At 46.5% G+C, this 20,293-nt stretch overlaps 2 protein-coding genes across 3 annotated transcripts in view; both read right to left on the minus strand.

The window, feature by feature from the left end:
* LOC129048406 (uncharacterized) overlaps positions 1–20,293 on the minus strand; it is an 82,910-nt gene that overhangs the window by 23,347 nt on the left and 39,270 nt on the right. The window contains exon 2 of one of the 2 annotated variants that reach the window (XR_010141458.1): positions 1,783–1,996. The exons of the other annotated variant lie outside the window; for it this stretch is intronic. The gene's annotated coding sequence lies outside the window, so the exon portion shown is untranslated. The remainder of the gene's footprint in view (positions 1–1,782; positions 1,997–20,293) is intronic. 2 annotated transcript variants of the gene reach the window in all.
* Positions 10,670–11,288, minus strand: LOC100455182 (large ribosomal subunit protein uL22-like). The gene has a single exon (XM_054523129.1). It carries the CDS (start codon positions 11,271–11,273, stop codon positions 10,719–10,721), a length of 555 nt encoding a protein of 184 aa, XP_054379104.1. The 5' UTR covers positions 11,274–11,288; the 3' UTR covers positions 10,670–10,718.

Genomic DNA, 20,293 nt, shown 5'->3' on the forward strand with positions numbered 1-20,293 from the left:
AATATATCTTTGTCTGCTCAAGCCAGACCAATACCTCTCATCTTTGTGATATGACACAGGGTAGTATGGTAACTTTCCCCCTCTCCAGAATAACATCAGCGCTACCTCACAGGAAGGTGCAACTTCACAACCAATCACACACTCCAGCCAAATGGGCCACAGCTGTGAACCAAAGACAAGCTAATATTTCAATTGCTTTGAGTTAGCAAATATCTTAGTGTTCTTGTTTCAATGAATACAAATGGTAGAGCTAAAGTTTTCGTTTGTCTGAGTCTAGAAAGTCTTACAACGAATATCTTCCAGGCGCACATCTAAGAATAATGGAATAAAAATCAGGAATGTTGCTGGATAAATCAGAAGCCCCGGCAAAATCCACACTTGTATATGTGCTTCTGTGCCTACAAAGAGGAAGAAAATTTCCAGTCCTGCCTGGCTTGCCTCAATATGCCAGTCAATTTTATCTCTTTCCAGTCTCTGGGTGTGTAGTGTCTATAATATTTGCAATTTTCAATGTTCTTTGAATAAAGAAAAGAAATATGATGTTTCTGAATCTTTGCTCCACTTTGCTGCAGGAACCTGTGTATACAGAGCAACACTAACATTTTATTCTTTTTTCTACCATAAAAGAATATGGGCTTTTTTCATTCTCCATCCAAAGTCATTATTACTTAAAAAAATAGAATTTGGCCGGGTGTGGTGGTTTACACTTGTAATCCCTGCACTTTGGGAGGCCAACGGGGGCGGATCACCTGAGGTCAGGAGTTCAGGACCAGCCTGGCCAACATGGAGAAACCTCATCTCTACTAAAAATATAAAAAGTAGCCAGGCATGGTGGAGGGTGCCTGTAATCCCAGCTACTTGGGAGGCTGAGACAGGAGAATCGCTTGAACTCAGGAGGCAGAGGTTGCAGTGAGCCGAGATCGTACCACTACACTCCAGCCTGGGTGACAGAACAAGACTGTCAATAATAATAATAATAATAATAATAATAATAATATAATAACAATAAATCAGCAAAGGGGATCTCTAATTAGTATGCAGTGGATTTTGCAAATCACACCATGACTCCTGCTGTGTATTCGTGCAGAGTAGGTGGACGCACGTATTCTCTGCATTTGTAACCTGCTCACACACAGCTCATTCCAATGGAGATCCCCTCACCCGGGTGACGTTTATGGAAAGCATTACGCCATCTGGAGAGCAGTTACTATAAAAAAGTTTAAAGCAAGAGTTGTCCTGGAAAACGATGCTTTATACATTAAGGATTTGGGTGCTGTGGAAAAGCATCCTGCAGAAGGTGGACTGTGAGTTTTGCTAACCTCAGGACACAGGTGGCTGTGCTCTTGCTCAGCAGACAATACGTTGACCGTCACAACACAGCACCCACGCTGGCAGAATCGGTCCCCGCCATCCGTGCTGCCTGAGTCACAGAATCGAAGAAGCAATGGCAAAAACGAGCATTCAAGACCACACGGCCCAACAGAAAGGCCCGCAGCCCACGGAGACCTGTGGTTTGACCGGCCTGAGGTCCTGCCAAAACAGTTCATCCGGTCTCTACGTCTCCCTGGAAGAAGGTGCTCCATATTTTGGAGAAAATTACTCTCCTTTTGAGCGTCCTGACAGTTTCCACGCTGGCAGTGGCCTCTAGTTACATACCCGAACATCCAGAAACTGCCTGCAAAGGGTCCACAGCTCACGTTCCCGCCTCGGGTGTCCAGGTTATTCACTCAGGAAGCAAAAAACAACAGGACCAAGGATTAGAAATTAAACTGTAGAATTTACCTTTTTATCGGCAGTGTGTGGCTCTGCCTTCCTTGTTGCTTGTGTGGAAACCCAGGTCCACGTGAAGGAATCAGACAGCTCAGAGGGTGGCTGCGGAACTGAGAAGGCGTCTGCTCACTGCACTAGTGTCCGCAGCAGGGCCCGAAAGAGATGATCTTCGCTCGTACACTTCATGGAGTCTTGAATTAATTATCCGAACTTCCACTTTAGGATCCTAATCATTTAAATACAAAAAAGAGCGGAGAGAGAGCCTTTTTGTGTGGCCAGAAACAAATCTCCTTTGAGTGTGTATTTCATTCTCGGTGCCATGATTTAAGGGATGAGATGGCATTTTGTAGAAGTGAAAAGAGACAGAGATAGAAATACAAAACATACTGGAGCTGAAGTTTCTGCTTCATACCTGACTTTACACGGACAGGTCCTAAGTCTCAGAGGCCAGGCCTCCAGAGCAAAGGGGTCTTGAGAGTAACCTACAACAGCATGGGCACATAGTAGCTGCTGAATACATTTTGATGAAAGAAAAAGGACTAGAACCATTTGTGTTTGCCAACAAGAACCGCCTCCTAGGTCTCACCACAAATAACAGAGGACAGATGGAAGAAACTCACATTTCCCCAAATGATTCTTGAAGCACTCCTTCCTCACTGTACATTTTTGCTAAATACCTTCTAATGTGACAGGAGCTTGTAAACATCATTAATTGTTCAAAAATATAATTAAATATAAAAACACAATTTCCTACTTCTGATTGGTGCCTTATATTTTCCAAAATAAATTTAAGAGAGTTTTATCAAAACAACTTTCTACGGACAATCATCCCTGGGGACCCCTACCTTACAAGGAGCTGGCCTCACCCCCCACATTCCAACCAGCTGGCACCAACCGGCAGCAACAGCCAGGCTACAGTGGAAGCTTCTCTTTTGAATTTATATCGTCTTATAAATTATTTGCCTTTTATAATAATGCAGCACTTTCATAATAAAATATAGCAAGCAACAAAAGCAAAAATAGATAAGTGGTATTACATCAAACCAAAGAGTTCCTACTCAGCAAAGGAAACAGTAAAATGAAAAGCCAGCCTACAGGTTGGGGGAAATATTTGCTAATTTTTTTTTTTCTTTTTGAGATGGAGTCTTGCTCTGTCACCCAGGTTGGAGTGCAATGGCGCGATCTCGGCTCACTGCATGCTCCGCCTCCCGGGTTCACACCATTCTCCTGCCTCAGCCTCCCGATTAGCTGGGACTATAGGCACCCGCCACCACGCCCGGCTAATTTTTTTTGTATTCTTAGTAGAGACGGGGTTTCACCATGTTAGCCAGGATGGTCTCGATCTCCTGACCTTGTGATCCGCCCGCCTCAGCCTCCTAAAGTTCTGGGATTACAGGCGTGTGCCACCGCGCCCGGCCCTAATATTTTCTACAATATCCAAAATACACTGCCAGGAACTCAAACAACTCAATAGCAGAAAGAAATCTGGTTAAAAAATGAGTAAAGGACATAGCGAGACCCCATCTCTATAAAAAACTTTGAAGATAGCCAAGCACGGTGGGGCACACCTCACGGTCCAGGCTACTCAGGGGGCTGAGGTGGGAGGACCACTTGAGCCTGGGGGTTCACAGCTGCAGTGAGCTATGATGGTGGACACTGCTCACCATCCTGGGCGATGGTGGCGCAAGACTCAATCTGTTTGGAAAAAAAAAAAAATGCTTTTTTAAGGAGCAAAAGACTTAACAGACGTTGCTTTAAAGAAGATACGCAAATGGCGAACAGGTACTTTAAGAAGTGCTCAGCATCGCTAACCATCAGAGAAACGCATATCAAAACCAGTGAGGTATCACCTCACCCCAGTTAGAATGGCTATTATCAAAAAGGCAGAAAATATCCAGTGCTGGCAAGGATGCGGAGAGAAGGGATCGCAAGTACACTGTGGGTGGGAATGTAAATTGTTGCAGCCATTATGGAAAACAGTGTGGAGTTTCCTCACAAAAATGAAAATAGAGCTACCGTGCGATCCAGCAGTGCCACTGCTGGGCATCCATCCGACAGGAAGGAGACCAGAACATCACATCGCGTGGAATTCGAAGGCATTCTGTGAGTGAGACGGGCAGAGACCAAGTGCTGCATGGCCTCACGTGTGGAGCCTAAAAAGTTGTGTCAAACTCATAGAAACAGTACAATTAGAACAGTGGTTGTCAGAGACTGGGAGGGGAAATGAGAGATCAGTCAAAGGTATAAACTCTCAGCTGTAAGACGAATACGTCCTGGGAACCAAATGTACTGGGGGCCACAGTTATCAAATATGTTGCATACTTGAAATTTGCCAAGACAGGAGATCTTTTTTTTTTTTTTTGAGATGGAGTCTCACTCTGTCGTGTAGGCTGGAGTGCAGTGGCGCGATCTTGGCTCACTGCAACCTCCACCTCCCGGGTTCTCATCATTCTCCTGCCTCAGCCTCCTGAGTAGCTGGGACTACAGGCGCCCACCACCACATCCGGCTAATTTTTTGTATTTTTAGTAGAGATGGGGTTTCACCGTGTTAGCCAGGATGGTCTCGATCTCCTGACCTCATGATCCACCCACCTCAGCCTCCCAGAGTGCTGGGATTACAGGTGTGAGCCACCGCGCCCGGCCCAAGACAGGAGATCTTAAATGTTGTCACTAAACACACCCAAAGATAACTATGTGAGGTGATGAATAGTTATCTAGTTTGTGGTCATTTCACAATGCATACATATATCAAAACATCGCATTGTACATGATAAATATAAATATACATATTCATTTTTATCAACTTTACCTCAATAAACCCGGAAGAATAAAATATATTTACATTTGGGGGAAAAAAACTAAGCTCGCTCTTCCAAGCAAATGCCAATACTTAAATATACCAAAACCCAAATAAACCCAAAATGACACATTGAGAATATCTATTAAATAGTGTTGTACGACATGTGATTTTTACTGGCTGCATAGTGATCTACTTGCCTTTGCTTCAGTGTTTTGCTATTTTAATAAACCTCTGAGGACCGCCCTTGTGCATTGTGCTTTTTGCATATTTCTGGTTATTTTCTGAAACTAGAGTTCTGGAAAGGGGAGACGGTGGCTTCACGAAGCTGGAAAGCGCAGGAGCAGGTCCAGCCTGGGGAAGCACGGCTCAGCCTGGGGAAACACGGCTCAGCCTGAGTTTCTCGCCGTCCTTCACCTGCTCTTCACTCTGAAGCTCAGCAGGACAGTGTGTGGCCCCCAAGCACCCTTGCCTGGAGGCGTCCAGTTCCCTCTCACTGGCCTCCATCTGGTCTGGACTGGTCAGGAGAGGCAGGTGCAGCAGTGCAGGTAAACTGATGTGATCAACGTCCTGTGCCCCAGGAACAGGGCGACGTCCCTTCCACCCCTACATGGGCTGCTTATGGGGTAAGCAGAATTCCCAGAGCACCAAAGGGGCAGCAGAACACAGCCAGCACCTGGGCCAGGCGGCACCCGCGCAGGGAAGAGGCAGTCAGGGGCACCGCGGTCCCGGGCCAGGCGGCACCCGTGCAGGGAAGAGGCGGTGAGGTGACCACAGTCTGGCCACCTGACGCAGCAACCAGGTGCGAAGGACTCACTGAAAATGAGATTCAAAAGATGACGCAGGCAGAGATGTTCTCCTGTCTTTACTCAACACCACCTGAAATGCTGGTAACAACTGTCCACATGTCAGTGACCCCCACTGCCCACCAGCTACCAGCATTAATTCTGGGCCTTGTTATTAACATAATGTTTCTGTTCAGCATTGCCACAACCACCGATAAGATAGGAATGAGCACAAAACTAGGGCACAGGAAACCAGGAGAGGTGACCAGAACCGTTTCACTCTATTCGTTCGGCACACATGGACTGCGCACCTGCTGTAGCTAAGTGATGTGTGAGGTCTTGGGAGTCAGCAGTGAACATAACAAAGTTGCCACCCTTGTGGAGGATGAATTCTAGTGGCAAGAGACAGACAGCAACAGGGGACACGCGCATGCAGCACGCTGAGCAACGGTGGCACCATCATCACCACGCCCCATGTGACATGACAGGGATACAGTACGTGTCAGGGGTATCACTGTGTGGGAAAAGGTCATGCCATCGTCACCACGCCCCATGTCACATGACAGGGATACAGTACGTGTCAGGGGTATCACTGTGTGGGAAAAGGTCATGCCATCGTCACCACGCCCCATATGACATGACAGGGATACAGTACGTGTCAGGGGTATCACTGTGTGGGAAAAGGTCATGCCATCGTCACCACGCCCCATGTCACATGACAGGGATACAGTACGTGTCAGGGGTATCACTGTGTGGGAAAAGGTCATGCCATTGTCACCAAGCCCGGCATCACATGACAGGGATACAGTATGTGTCAGGGGTATCACTGTGTAGACAGATGGTCACGTGGCCAGGACGTAACAGACAGAACGTGGAATCCTAGGCTTTTGCTTCACACACGAGTGCTCTGTGTATCCATTCCCCCCTGAATTTGTCCACATGTCCAGTAAATGTTTAGTGAGCACCTACTATGTGTTGGACGCTGCGGTATTCAGCTCTGGGGATGCGGTGGTGGGAGACAGAGCCTCCGTCCCTCTGGACCCCCAATGCCCCACAGTGCTCTCTGATCTCCCATTCTCTCAGATCAGTGTGTCCAAGCTCCTGCCACAAACCCACCCCGTGCAATTGGCTGCAACATGCCCGGTCCAGTCGCTCCAGACAAAGCTCAGGGTGGCCGTCTGGCTGTTCTCAGGCCCACAAAGGCCATGCTTCACTAAAACAGACATCCTGCATCAATCTAGGATGGGGTCCAATCTGTGTTGAGTGTTTATGTTATTTAAAATCTAGGCAGGCCGGGTGCAGTGGCTCACACCTGTAATCCCAGTACTTTTGGAGGCTGAGGCGGGTGGATCACCTGAGGTCAGGAGTTCGAGACTAGCCTGGCCAATATGGTGAAACCACATCTACTTAAAAAAATTAAAAATAGCCGGTCACAGTGGCTCACGCCTGTAATCCCAGCACTTTGGGAGGCCGAGGCGGGTGGATCACCTGAGGTTGGGAGTTTGAGACCAGCCTAACCAACATGGAGAAATCCTGTCTCTACTAAAAATACAAAATTAGTCAGGCATGGTGGTGCATGCCTGTAATCCTAGCTCAGGAGGCTGAGGCAGGAAAATCGCTTGAACCTGGGAAGCAGAGGTTGTGGTGAGCTGAGATCGTGCCATTGCACTCCAGCCTGAGTGACAAGATCGAAACTCCATCTCAATAAATAAATAAGCAAACAATAAAATAGCTGGGCGTGGTCATGGGTGCCTATAATCCCAGCTACTCGGGAGGCTGAGGCAGGAGAATCACTTGAACCCAGGAGGCGGAGGTTGCAGTGAGCCGAGATCTCGCCATTGCATTCCAGCCTGGACAACAAGAGCAAAACTCTGTCATAAAATAATAAAATAAAATAAAATAAAATAAATAAAATAAAATAAAACAATAAAATCTAGGCAACATCAAACTTTTGTAGATGAAATTCCATCTTAATATAAACTTTCCATATAAATCGTTGGGTCAAATAAAGACAATAATCACCCTTTAACATTTGTTTTTGACATCTGGGTTTCAGAAGCTTAAAGAAAAACGTGCTGCTGCATTTCCCCTAATTTAGAAACCTGTAGTATTCCTAGGAGGGCTAGAAGCATCTCCAGCTCTTTCAGAAACTCCTGCAAGATGAGATCAGTTCCGGGGCTGGGCTGGCGTCGGCCTGCAATGGGAGGGCCGTGGATGGAGCCAAATACGAGCTCTACCTGGATTTATGTCGATGAAACACCCGCTTTCTGATGTAGCCCCCAATCCTGGTTAGATTGTGGAGGGTCCTGGATGTTTAACAGCACAGCGCCGGCCCCAAGGGTCCCAGGGCCTGCCACCAACCAGCCCTTCCCAGGGCCAGGAAGCAACCCTGCCCAGAGCCCAGCAGGGTGTGTCTGGAGCCCACCCAGCAGCTGCCCCAGACTCGAGTATTCTGCCTGCAGATCCTGGGAAAGCGCCGCTCCTTGCTTTGGGTGTCTGCATGTTCATAGCACGTTCTCGCTGACATTACTCTGCAGGAAAAGCCCTAGCTGAGAGGCACAGAAGGCAGGTGCGGCCCCCTCACTGGTCCTACCTGTGGGCGCTGCGCAAGCCTCAGCCCTGTGTTTCACCAGGCCCGGCCCACATCTCTGCTGGCCCCTGAAGTCCCGTCAGCCCCACCCTCCCTGACTTCCTCAGCCTTTCACTGTCCTGGTCTTCGCCTTTTCCCTCATTTCCCCAGCTGCTGTGCAGTGGAAACACTGACTGTGTTTGATCTACTCAAAACAGCATCTTTCTACTCACATTCATCAAAACGCAGCGTCATGCCTGGGAACCGAGGGTGTGGAGGGAATGTGCCCGGGCCAAGCACGTCCCCATGGCCAGCAGCTGTGGGGCAGACACCAGCCACCTCCAGGACTGAGCAAGACCACAACCCTCCCTGGTGAAGCTGCTCACCCTGAGACGAGCCTCACCCGGCCCCGTGACGACGGCCACCCTGTGTTCTCCCTTATTAATTCACGCACCCATCAGCTCACCCGTCCACTCACCAAGCACCGCGTCGTTCACGCACCCGTCGGCTCACCCGTCCACTCACCAAGCACCACCGTGCAGATGGCGTGGAGGGGACGCTGGAGGCACGTACTCCGGAGACTCGGTCCCACTCATCCTTGCTGGGGCTCGATGACCTTCGCTGGATGGTCATCAGGGGCCAGCCCAGGCTGGCCAGGGGCAGTGCTGGGGGAGGCTAGAGGGCCAGGCCAGGCTCCCTCTGTCCGCTGTGTGCATCTGCCCGTCTCTCAGGCCTCACGGGACAACACGTGTCTGCGTGGACCTGCGTGGCAGATGTCACAGTGTTCCTGAAGCACGAGGCCCACACCTGCACCACGGTTAAAGCATGAAGGTGCCGGCCTGAGCATGCCCTCGTGTTCATTCTTCCCACACCAGAGCTACAGAAACCATAGAGACGTTACTTGAGGCATCCGGACTGACCTGAAGAACAAGAAGGGCTCAGGCACGTGTGAACTCCGTGTGGACAGATGGGGTGGATGGGACGGTCGGTGGGGCCACAGGCGGGGGCACTGACAGGCAGGGCTGGGGCAGGAGGAGCCCCTCGCCCCTGGGAGCTGGGCAGGCAGCCAACCACAAAGGCACGTCCATATCAATCGTCACCAAACCCCAAGGAAAGCCGGCACCGTTGCAGGGAAACACGGCAACAGGAGAGAAGCTGCCGCCAGGGCAGCAGGGCTAATGTCAGAATTGGAGCAGGACATGTTAAGAATATACCTAGCTAATATCCTCAGGGGGACAAAGAGGGATATCTGATGTTTCATGTTCAGCTGTGAAACAAAAACAGGTGCAACCGCAATATTTAACCGTTGGGGAAAGTCTTCACGGAAGAGGAAAAAATGGACTCAGTCTCAAATGAGAACAGACCCACTCTGCGAATTCGATCAGATGAGGCCATCATCCCTGAGCATATCCTGTGCAGCCGGAGGATGCTCTAATGTGACATGCGTTTTGTACACGTTACTATCCTGTATTTGAGTATCACAAATTTCAAATTCTCTAAAAACGTGGATCATTTTTATTTACGCTAGAAATTTCAGTTAAGCCAGACATTTAACCAGAACAGGTTTGCCAGGCATTTTTTTAGCGGCAACATTTTTATTTAAATGGCTGTTAAGTGACTGTCCTCTTTCCCCAGCCACCAGCCCACCTAGTCCCTTCGTGCAAATGCAGCAAACATATCTGGATCTCGGCCGGGCGCAGTGGCTCAGGCCTGAATCCCAGCACTTTGGGAGGCCAAGGCAAGTGGATCACCTGAGGTTAGGAGTTTAGGACTAACCTGGCCAACATGGTGAATCCCCATCTCTACTAAAAATACAAAAACTAGCCGGACGTGGTGATGTGCGCCTGTAATCCCAGCTACTCTGGAGGCTGAGGCAGGAGAATCACTTGAACCGGGAGGTGAAGGTTGCAGTGAGTTGAGATTGTGCCACTGCACTCCAGCCTGGGCAACAGAGTGAGACTCCATCTTGGGAAAAAAAAAAAAGAAAATAAATAATAATAATAATAATGAAAGATGCCTGGATCTGTATTCACCACGCATGGCAACTACCCCTAAACAACTCCATCACTGAGCGGCCGACACAGCCACCGCGTTTGCCCATGGTTCCGTGGTTGGCGTTTGAGCTGCTCCAGGCTGCTGAGCAGTTCTGCTGGTCACTTGTGCCCTTCGGACCTCTGGGGCACAGGTGTGGCTGGTTGGTCCCCATGACCTGGTTCATGTGTCTGGAGTTAGTCTGGCTGTCGGGTGAGCCCATGAGCCTGCAGAATTCTAGCCCGGCTCTTCCACCAGGCCTGGACTCCAGAAGGCCCATTTGCTACTGTGGCCTGGGCGTGTCACGATGTGGGTCACCCACTGGGCCTGGGAAAGCAGCTCCCCACTGGCCCTCCCCGTGCCACCGTACCCTCCCCGACACTCCCTGTGCTGCCGTGCCCTTCCTGAAGATGCCTTCTCCACTGCGCACAGAGGGGTTGTGACATGCTGCCCTGACTAGAACAAAATGCTTCACTGCAGTTTTCTAGAATTTGTCATAAAACATGTCTCAAGCTATGATTTCTGCAGCATGAGTGGCAGGACCAGGACACACGCAGCTGCAGGGCACACCTGCCGGTCATCTGGCTGCTCTGCTGTGCACCTGGTTCTGCGGGCCATCCTGGGAAGAGCTCCTACAGTGCCTGTGTCTCTGTGGAAAACCCTAAAAATCAGCAAGTCAGACACTCCTAAGCCAGCTCTGAGGCTGCCAGTGAGAACTTCTTTTTTATTTTTTTTCCTTTTAATTACATTTATTTTAATGCTGAATTTACTCCCGTGCCATAAGTTTTTGTTTCTTCAGTTTCTTCTGGGATATCTTTTTCTTCTGGGCAACCTCCTCTTCTGGTTTAGGAACAATCTGTTCCTTTTCAGTAAGGATCATCTCAATGTGGCAGGGAGAGCTCATGTATGGGTTAATCTGATCATGAGCTCTGTAGGTCCGGCAGCGCATCTTAGGTGCTTTGTTCACTTGGATATGCTCAATGACCAGAGAATCTACATCTAAACCCTTAAGTTCAGCATTACTCTCTGCGTTTTTCAGCATGTGCAGCAAAAATTCCGCACTCTTTTTGGGCCACCGACCTTGTGTCCAGCCCCACTGCTTGGCCTGTGCACACCTCCCAACTCCACCACTGTAACGTCGGAATGGTACGCACTGTTTCTGTAAAGTGACGTCTTTAAGATACTTCGTGGCTTTTCGTATATGCATACCCTTGATGGCCTGAGCAGTTTCATGAGTGTTCTTAAAGTGAACACAAAGATTGGAACGTCTTGATTTGCATGACTTCGTGCGGTTCTCCAGGTCAAGTGAATAGCGACCCATTTTCACAGATTATCTCAGGCTGCTTAGGGAAAGAGGAGCCAGTGAGAACTTCTGATTGCTTTGCATACCCACCAGCTGATGGCAAGCAGAAACATTCCTGATGCCACCGTGTGCCCGACGACCCGAGGGAGGGCTGTACAGCGCACAGGGGCTGTGGAAACCAGGCCCCCTCAGCAAGGAGCTTCCACTTGTCTGGGGTTTGAAGCTAACACCTAGGACGATTGTGGACCCCTAGCAGATCACACTGTGGGGACTACTGCAGGCCAGAGGGGCTGCCAGACCGAGACAACGTGACCATGCCTTCCGGGGCTGCAGCATCAGTGAGGGCACACATGCCTCACGGGACCCTCTGCCCCGGGCTTCAGCAACAGCTTTTCCTTAGACTCGGCGGTGTGGCTGCATTGCTGACGTGCCCTCTCCCGTCTTTGCCAGCATCTTCTGGAGTCCCCTCTGCCGTCCATCACGACTGCACAAGCATTGACACCAGGCACTCCCCCCCAGCCTGACCTTCTGTATTTGATCCTGAGAAACCTGGCAGCTGAGTGACACTCAAGGCTGTGTTTGCATGTTCTCCTTTTCCGAAGTCAAATAAAACTCCTGTGTAAAATATTCTTATTTATTTATTTATTTATTTTGAGACGGAGTCTTGCTCTGTTGCCAGGCTGGAATGCAGTGGTGTGATCTTTGCTCACTGCAAGCTCAGCCTCCTGGGTTCAAGCGATGCTCCTGCCTCAGCCTCCCGAGTAGCTGGGACTACAGGTGTGCGCCACCACGCCCGGCTAATGTTTGTATTTTTAGAAGAGATGGAGTTTCACCATGTTGGCCAGGATGTTCTCAATCTCCTGACCTCGTGATCTGCCCGCTGCAGCCTCCCAAAGTGCTGGGATTACAGGCGTGAATCACCATGCCTGGCCTATTCTTTCTCTATTAGTAAGTAGAATAGTAGGAGTGGCGGCCTTACTATCAGTTTTTTTTTCCCTCCCTCTTTTTTATTCAATAGCAGCAAACAAGAGATGCATTTGGTCCAGATTTGGCAAATACCTGCATTAATGTGCCATTAAGAGTAAAATTACTCTTTGTAAAATGTCTTACAAGTTTGATAAGAAGCAGTTATGTGATTTAATAGAGACAATTTTTAAAGATTTTTGTGCCTTGTTCTTCAAATAATTTCCCATTGGAAAAGTGGAGAGATTTATTGAGTTTTTTAGGCAATCCTATTTCTTTGTTGGAATCAGAAAATCTAGGCCTCGACCTGTCTCTGCCCTTTTCTGAGAATCAATGTGGAATAAAGATGGTTTATTAACTTATTCCCAGCTCAGAGAGATATAAGGGTGATATTAAAGAAAAAAATGAAGGTCATGTCACAGAAGAAACAAGAAAAATCTACCAAAAGTCATTGTTGTTTCATGGAGCCATAAAAAAATTGTGACATTTGTGTAAGCACAGATTGAATACAATGTAATTAAATACAGCCTAATAGACCCCTACTCAAACTGAGTACTATGTAATTAAATAGAGGCTAACAGATCCCTACTCAAACTGAGTACAATGTAATTAAATAGAGGCTAACAGACCCTTACACAAACTGAGTACAATGTTATTAAATAGGGGCTAACATATCCCTATTCAAACTGAGTACAATGCAATTAAATAGAGCCTAATAGACCCCTACTCAAACTGAGTACGATGTAATTAAATAGAGGCTAACAGACCCTTACGCAAACTGAGTACAATGTTATTAAATAGGGGCTAACAGATCCCTACTCAAACTAAGTACAATGTATTAAATAGAGGCCAATAGACCCCTACTGAAACTGAGTACAATGTAATTAAATAGAGGCTAACAGATTCCTACTCAAACTGAGTATAATGTATTAAATAGAGGCCAGTAGACCCCTACTCAAACTGAGTACAATGTAATTAAATAGAGGCCAATAGACCCCTACTCAAACGTTGTGGGAAACTAGATATTCAAAGGCCTTTCTCCAACTGGGACCTGTGTGCTAACTGGCTTTGTATAGCTTATTTTACCCATTATTAAAGTGAGGGTTATCTATAAACTTTTAACCACATTTTTTTCTGGCTCATGCCTATAATCCCAGCACTTTGGAAGGCTGAGGCAGGAAGACAGCTCAAGGCCAGGAGTTTGAGACCAGCCTGGGCAACATGGTGAGACTCCATTTCTACAAAAAATATAGATTAGCTTGGCGTGGTAGCACGTGCCTGTGGTCTTAGATTCTTGGAGGGCTGAGACAGGAGGATCACTTGAGCCCAGGAGTTTGAGGTTGCAGTGAGCTGAGATTGTGCCACTGCACTTCAGCTTGGGCAACAGAGTGAGACCTTATCTTAAAAAAAAAAAAAAAAGAAAAGAAAAGAAAAAAAAAGAAAAGGAAAGGAAAGGAGGGGAAGAAAAAGAAAAAATAACAGATGTTGGTGAGGTTGCAGAGAGAAGGGAACACTTATATATACACTGTTGGTGGGAATGTAAGTTAATTCAGCCACTGTGGGAAGCAGCTTGGAGATTTCTCAAAGAACTTACAACAGAGCTGCCATTCCAACCAGGAGTCCCATTACCGGTATATATCCAAAAGAAAACAAATATTTCTACCAAAAAGACACCTGCACTCACATGTTAGTGAAGACATGGACTCAACCTAGATACCCATCGGTGGTGGGCAGCATACAGAAAATGGGGTCCATACACACCGCGGAATACTATGCAGCCACGAAAAGAACAAGATAATGTCTTTTATAGGAACATGGATGGAGCTGCAGGTTATTATCCTTAGCAAACGAGCACAGGAACAGAAAAGCAAATACCGCACATTCTCATGTTCACGTGGGAGTAACCACTGAGCACACGTGGACACGAAGATGAGAACCACAGACACTGGAGACACCAGGGGGATAGGGAGCAGGGTGAGGGCTGAAAGCTCACTCTCGGGTACTGTGCACAGTGCCTGGGCGACACGGTCATTCGTAACCCACACCCCAGCAACACGCAATTTACCTACAGCAACAAACATGCACGCGTACGCCCAGACCTAAAAGTTGAAAGGAAAACATTGAAAAATATAGAAATTGGAAATAAATACTATGGAGGATTTATTTATTTGATGGAGATGAACATTTCAAAATGTGGTCTGCTCAAATTTTTAGGATAAATGAAAAGCAAAAAGCTTCCCTCATTGTCTGAAGTCAGCTGTTTATCTCCATTGGCACACACATTTTAGGTAATGAATTTGTTAAATAATGATATATGTACATTTAGAACTTGCACCAATACCAGAAAGTCTCGTTTTTAAAAAAACAATGTCATCCCAAATTCCACCGATCAGAAATACACACTGTCAACATTTGGTGAATGTTATTCAAGATGTCTCTAGAAAGGAAAATCTCCTCTCTGCTATCTCTGAATATGTGTTCTGCTCCTTCTCTGAAGTCGCTATCCAGGGCGCATTGTCCTCGCGTGGGTCTCACATGCCTTCTCCTTCTCCACCTTTGAGCCACCACTCTCGGCTCCTAGGCGTTTCCCGCTGTCTCTTTCATCATCTCAAGTTCCCTTTTAACTTGACTTTCCAGTCATGTTTATTCTTCCCTTGTCTGTAATTACATTAAATTAACTGGGAAGGTTTTGTTTTGTTGATGCTATTGTTTCCTTAGCTCTCCACTGCTTCCTGTTGTTTTGCCATCTCGTCTTTGAACTGCTGTTTTATTTCATTCATATAATCATATTTTCCACAGCAAGTGGGAAGCCCCAAAGGGAATTTACTTCTGTTCCTTTTGCGATGTTTCTTCTAGACTGGGTTCTTCACATTTTGCTAACCCAGTTCTTTTCCCTCCCTCCTTCCTTCCTTTCTCCCTCCTTCCCACCTGTCATCTTTCCTCCCTTCCTCTCTCCCTCCTTTCTTCCTTCGTTCTTCCTTCTCTTTCTCTCCCTCCCCACTCCCTCCCTCTTCCTCCCTCGTGCTTGTGCTCGTGGGCAGTCGGCAGCTTGGTTTGCTCTGATGTCCTGCAGCTGAATTCTCTCCCAATCCCACCTGAGACCAGTTTTTCTTCCATGAGGAGGGAGACTGGGAGTTGTTTTTATATCCCAAAGGTACTGTATGTCTGAGGGTGAGTGTGTGCGAACGTGTGAGTGTTTGAATGTGAGTGTGCATGTTTTGTGTTTGTGTGTGTACATGTGTGTTTGTGAGAGTGTGTGGGTGTGAGTGTGTGTGAAAGAAGTCATGTCATACACTCATGTCTAAGTGTGTGAGTTCAGTGTGAGTGTAAGTGTGTGTGTACATGTGTTTCTGAGTGTGCAGTGAGGTGGGACAGGGAGGAGTGTAAGAACTCAATTCCATCTATAATAGCCACAAAAACAATATAGTACCTAGGAATATGTTTAATCAAAGAGATGAAAGATCTCTACAAGAAGAGCTACAAAACACGATGAAAGAAATTGTAGATGACACAAAAAAACATGGAAAAGCATCCCATGCTCATGAATTGGAAGAATAAATATCATTGAAATGACCATACTGCCTGGAGCAATCTACAGATTCAATGCAATCCCTATCAAAGTACCAATGTCATTTCTCACAGAATTAGAAAAAACAATCCTAAAGTTCATATGGAACCAAAAAAGAGCCTGAATAGCCAAAGCATTCCTCCTGAGCAAAAAGAACCAATCCAGATGCATCATATTGCCTGACTTTAAATTATACTACAAGTCTATAGTAACAACAGCATGGTACTGGTACAAAAACAGACACATAGATCAATGGAATAGAATAGAGAGCCCAGAATAAAGCCACATACCTACAACTGATCTTCAACAAAGCTGACAAAAATAAACAATGAGAAAAGGACATCCTATTCAATAAATGGTGCTGGGAAAATTGGCTGTCAATATCCAGAAGAATAAAACTGGACTCCTATCTCTCATCATATACAAAAATTATCTCAAGATGGATGAAAGACTTAAATTTGCAGGAAAAGAAATCATCAGCCAAGTGAACAGACAAGAAATAGAATGGTAGAAAATATTTACAAATTATGCCTCCAACAAAGGACTAATATCAGAAATGACAAGGAACTCAAACAACAACAAGAAAAAACAAACCCCATTACAAACGGGGCAAAGGGCATGAACAGACATTTCTCAAAAGAATGAATATACACGGCCAACAAACACATGAAAAAACGCTCAATATCACAAATCATCAGAAAAATGCAAATTAAAACCACATCAAGATATCATCTTGCACCAGTCAGAATGGCTATTAAAATGTCAAGAAACACCAGATGTTGGCATGGATGTGGAGAAAAGAGAATGCTTATGCCCTCTTGGTGGGAATGTAAATTAGTTCAATCTCTATGGAAAACAGTATGGAGATTTCTCCAAGACCTAAAAATAGAGCTACCATCCTACCCAGCAATCCCACTTCTGGGCATCTACCCAAAGGAAAAGAAATCATTATACAAAAAAGACACCCATACTTGTATGTTTATCAAAGCACTACTCACAGTAGCAAAGTCATGGAACCAACCCAAGTGTCCATTAATGGTTGACTGGATACAGAAAATGTGGCATATCCAAACTATGGAATATTATGCAGCCATACAGAAGAATGAAACCATGTCCTTTGCAGCAACATGGTTGGAGCTGGAGACCATTATCTTAAATGAACTAACTCAGAAACAGAAAAGCAAATACTGCATGTTCTCACTTATGAGTGGGAGCTAAATGATGGGTACACACGGACATAAAGATGGAAACAACAGACACTGGGGACCCAAAAAGTGGGGAAGGAGGAATGGGGGAGAGGGATGAAAAACTACCTGTCAGGTGCGATGTTCACTGTTTTGGTAATGGGTACTCTAGAAGCTCAATCCCCTCAGTGCACAATATACTCATGGGACAAACATGCACGTGTATCCCTTGAACCTAAAACAAAACAAAGTTTAAAAAAAAAAAAAAAAAAGAGGAAAAGGAGAAAAATGGAAGCACAGCAATTTCCCTGAAGTTGAAGTTGAAAACCAGCACCCAGACCCAGGATACCGGTACCCAGACCCGGGACAGAGGGAGGCTCCTAGACCCAGATAGAGGGAGGCTCCAGAACCGGGACAGAGTGAGGCTCCAGATCCGGGACAGAGGGAGGCTCCAGACCTGGGACAGAGGGAGGCTCCAGACCCGGGACAGAGGGAGGCTCCAGACCCGAGACAGAGTGAGGCTCCCAGACCCAGATAGAGTGAGGCTCCCAGACCCAGATAGAGTGAGGCTCCCAGACCCGAGACAGAGTGAGGCTCCCAGACCCAGATAGAGTGAGGCTCCAGATCTAGCATCACTAAGCCACTTTCTCTTGAACATCCAAAGATCAACAGAAGGAAACTATTGGGTGTGTGAGGGAAAGCCTAATGAATCCATCCAAAATAGGATCTGAATTTTACTTCCAGACTCTAAGCATGATGTGTGTAAACTGTGTGTCTTAAGGGAATAACTTTCAATTAAATAAACTTTCAACTAAAAGCACCTGTAATACATCTGGGTTTTAATTTTGCCACTAAGGATGCATTGCATTACAGCCTGGGTCACCTGATCCATAAACCACAACTCGTCATTGGGTCCTTTGAGGCACATGTGATCCTCGGGGTTGTGTCCATGTATCCAGCATCCCTCTTGCGTCTGTTGTCTGCTGGGCACAATTCTAAGGTCTCAAAAGGTGGACATGAGGAGGTGGTGTTCTGAGACTGAGGTCCCACAAGTGTCTTGCTCAGGAAATAATTGTAAAAGATACCTAGCCTGAGACAGGAAGAAACATCTGTGGTGTGTTATGAAGTAAAGAAACAAAGTGGCAGAATAATATATAACCTCATTTTTAAACAAAAAACAGTGTGTGTGTGTGCATGTATGTATGTGTTTGCATATGTGTGTTTGTGTGTCTGTGCATGCATGTTTGTTTGTACGTGTGTGCATGTGTGCACGTGTGTCTGTGCATGCATGTATGTGTCTCTCTGTGTTTGTGTGTGCATGTGCATGTATGTCTGAGTGTGTTTGTACATGTGCATGTCTGTGTGTCTGTGCATGTATGTGTCTGTGTTCATGTGTGTGTCTGTGCATGTGTCTGTGTGTGTTTGTGTCTGTGCATGTATGTATGTGTCTGTGTGCGTGTCTGTGTGTCCATGCATGTATGTGTCTGTCTATGCACGTATGTGTCTATGTCTGTGTGTGTGTGTCTGTGCATGTATGTGTCTGTGTGTGTTGTGTGTGCATGTGCACATGAGCACACAGGAGAAGTCTAAAGGGGTTAACTTCTAACTGATCGCACATGTCAGTGTCATATGGTGGAAGGACGGGAGAACTGGAGCACCTCACTTGTCACTTTACACTTTTTATATTTTTTTAATTTATTTTATGCTGAGGATTTATTACTCTTATTTCCATTAGTTGTTATTTTTATTGTGATAAAATACACATAACAGGCCAGGCGTGGTGGCTCATGACTGTAATCCCAGCACTTTGAGAGGCCAAGGAGGGCAGATCACCTGAGGTCAGGAGTTCGAGACCAGCCTGGCCAACATGGTGAAACCCCATCTCTACTAAAAATACAAAAATTAACTGGGCATGCTGATGCATGCCTGTAACCTGAGCTACTCGGGAGGCTGAGGCAGGAGAATCACTTGAACCTGGGAGGTGGAGGTTGCACTAAGTTGAGATTGCACCACTGCACTCCAGCCTGAGTGACAGAGTGACACTCTGTCTCAAAAAAAAAAAAAAAAAAAAAAATAGCCAGGCATGGTGGCAGGCGCCTGTAGTCCCAGCTACTCAGGAGGCTGAGGCAGGAGAATCACTTGAACCCGGGAGGCAGAGGTTGCAGTGAGCCGAGATTGCACCACTGCACGCCAGCCTGGCGACAGAGTGAGACTCCGTCTCAAAAACAAAAAACAAAACACATATAACATAAAATTAACCACTTTTAAGTGAACAGTTCAGTGCACCAAGCACACGCGCACTGCTGTGCGACCATCACCACCATCATCCCCAGGGCCCTGTCTCCCCAAACAGAAGCTCTGTCCCATTAAACACCAGCTCCCTGCCCACCTCCCCCAGCCCCGGGCACCCACCCTTCCACTTTCTCTGTGCATCTCACGCAACTCCAGGGACCTCCTGTGAGTGGAATCATGTAGTGCTTGCCCCTTTGTCCTTCTGTGTCTGGCTTAATTCACATCTCAGCATGACATCCTCAAGGTTCATCCGTGTTGTAGCCTGCATTCGAATTTCCTTCCTTCTTTTCCCAGCCTGCTTTAAGGCAAAACCCACAGCTGTCACCATACTTGATGCTGAGACTGAATTCTTTCTCCCTCAGCTCAAACACGACTTGCTGTGCCCTCACAGGTCTCCCTCCTTAATTCAAAGTGAACTGTGAAAACAGCCAGAAATAATGATAAAAGGGTGACAGATGGAAAAAATAATCCATATGAGACTATATGATAAATTTTACAGACATAAATTGACTCTGATTCCCTATTAGCAAAGAGAATAAAATTGACTTTTTTTTGAGACAGGGTCTCACTCTGCTGCCCAGGCTGGAGTGCAGTGGTGCTGATCACAGCTCGGTGCAACCCTGACCTCCTGGGCTCAAGTGATCCTCCTGCCTCAGCTTCCCGAGTAGCAGGGATTACAGGTGTGAGCCACCGCACCCAGCTGAAAGAAAGTCTTTTACACAGAAACATAGCATTACCATAAGAATAAAAGGCAGAATACATACATAATGAGGACACCCAAGACCTGCCACAAAGGCCCGTGAGAAAATCCAAACAATTAACAAAGACTCATATTTCAATGACCCATTAATCACAACTATATAACATTAAACCTACCTATATATTAATATTAGAAACACATTTCAACTTATCCATACATCCCACACACTTTAATACAAATAGGAAAAGAAATCATTAACTGGGTCAAAAAAAATCTAACTATTGAACTCATGTACTATTATTTAAAGAGTACCTACAGAATTCTCACCTCA

The sequence above is a fragment of the Pongo abelii genome, chromosome 8 (genome assembly GCF_028885655.2).
Source record: "Pongo abelii isolate AG06213 chromosome 8, NHGRI_mPonAbe1-v2.0_pri, whole genome shotgun sequence".
Lineage (NCBI taxonomy): Eukaryota > Metazoa > Chordata > Mammalia > Primates > Hominidae > Pongo > Pongo abelii.

Coding starts and splice junctions, on each gene's coding strand:
- LOC100455182 (XM_054523129.1), bottom strand. CDS start 11,273: ATGGGTCGCTATTCACTTGACCTGGAGAACCGCACGAAGTCATGCAAA.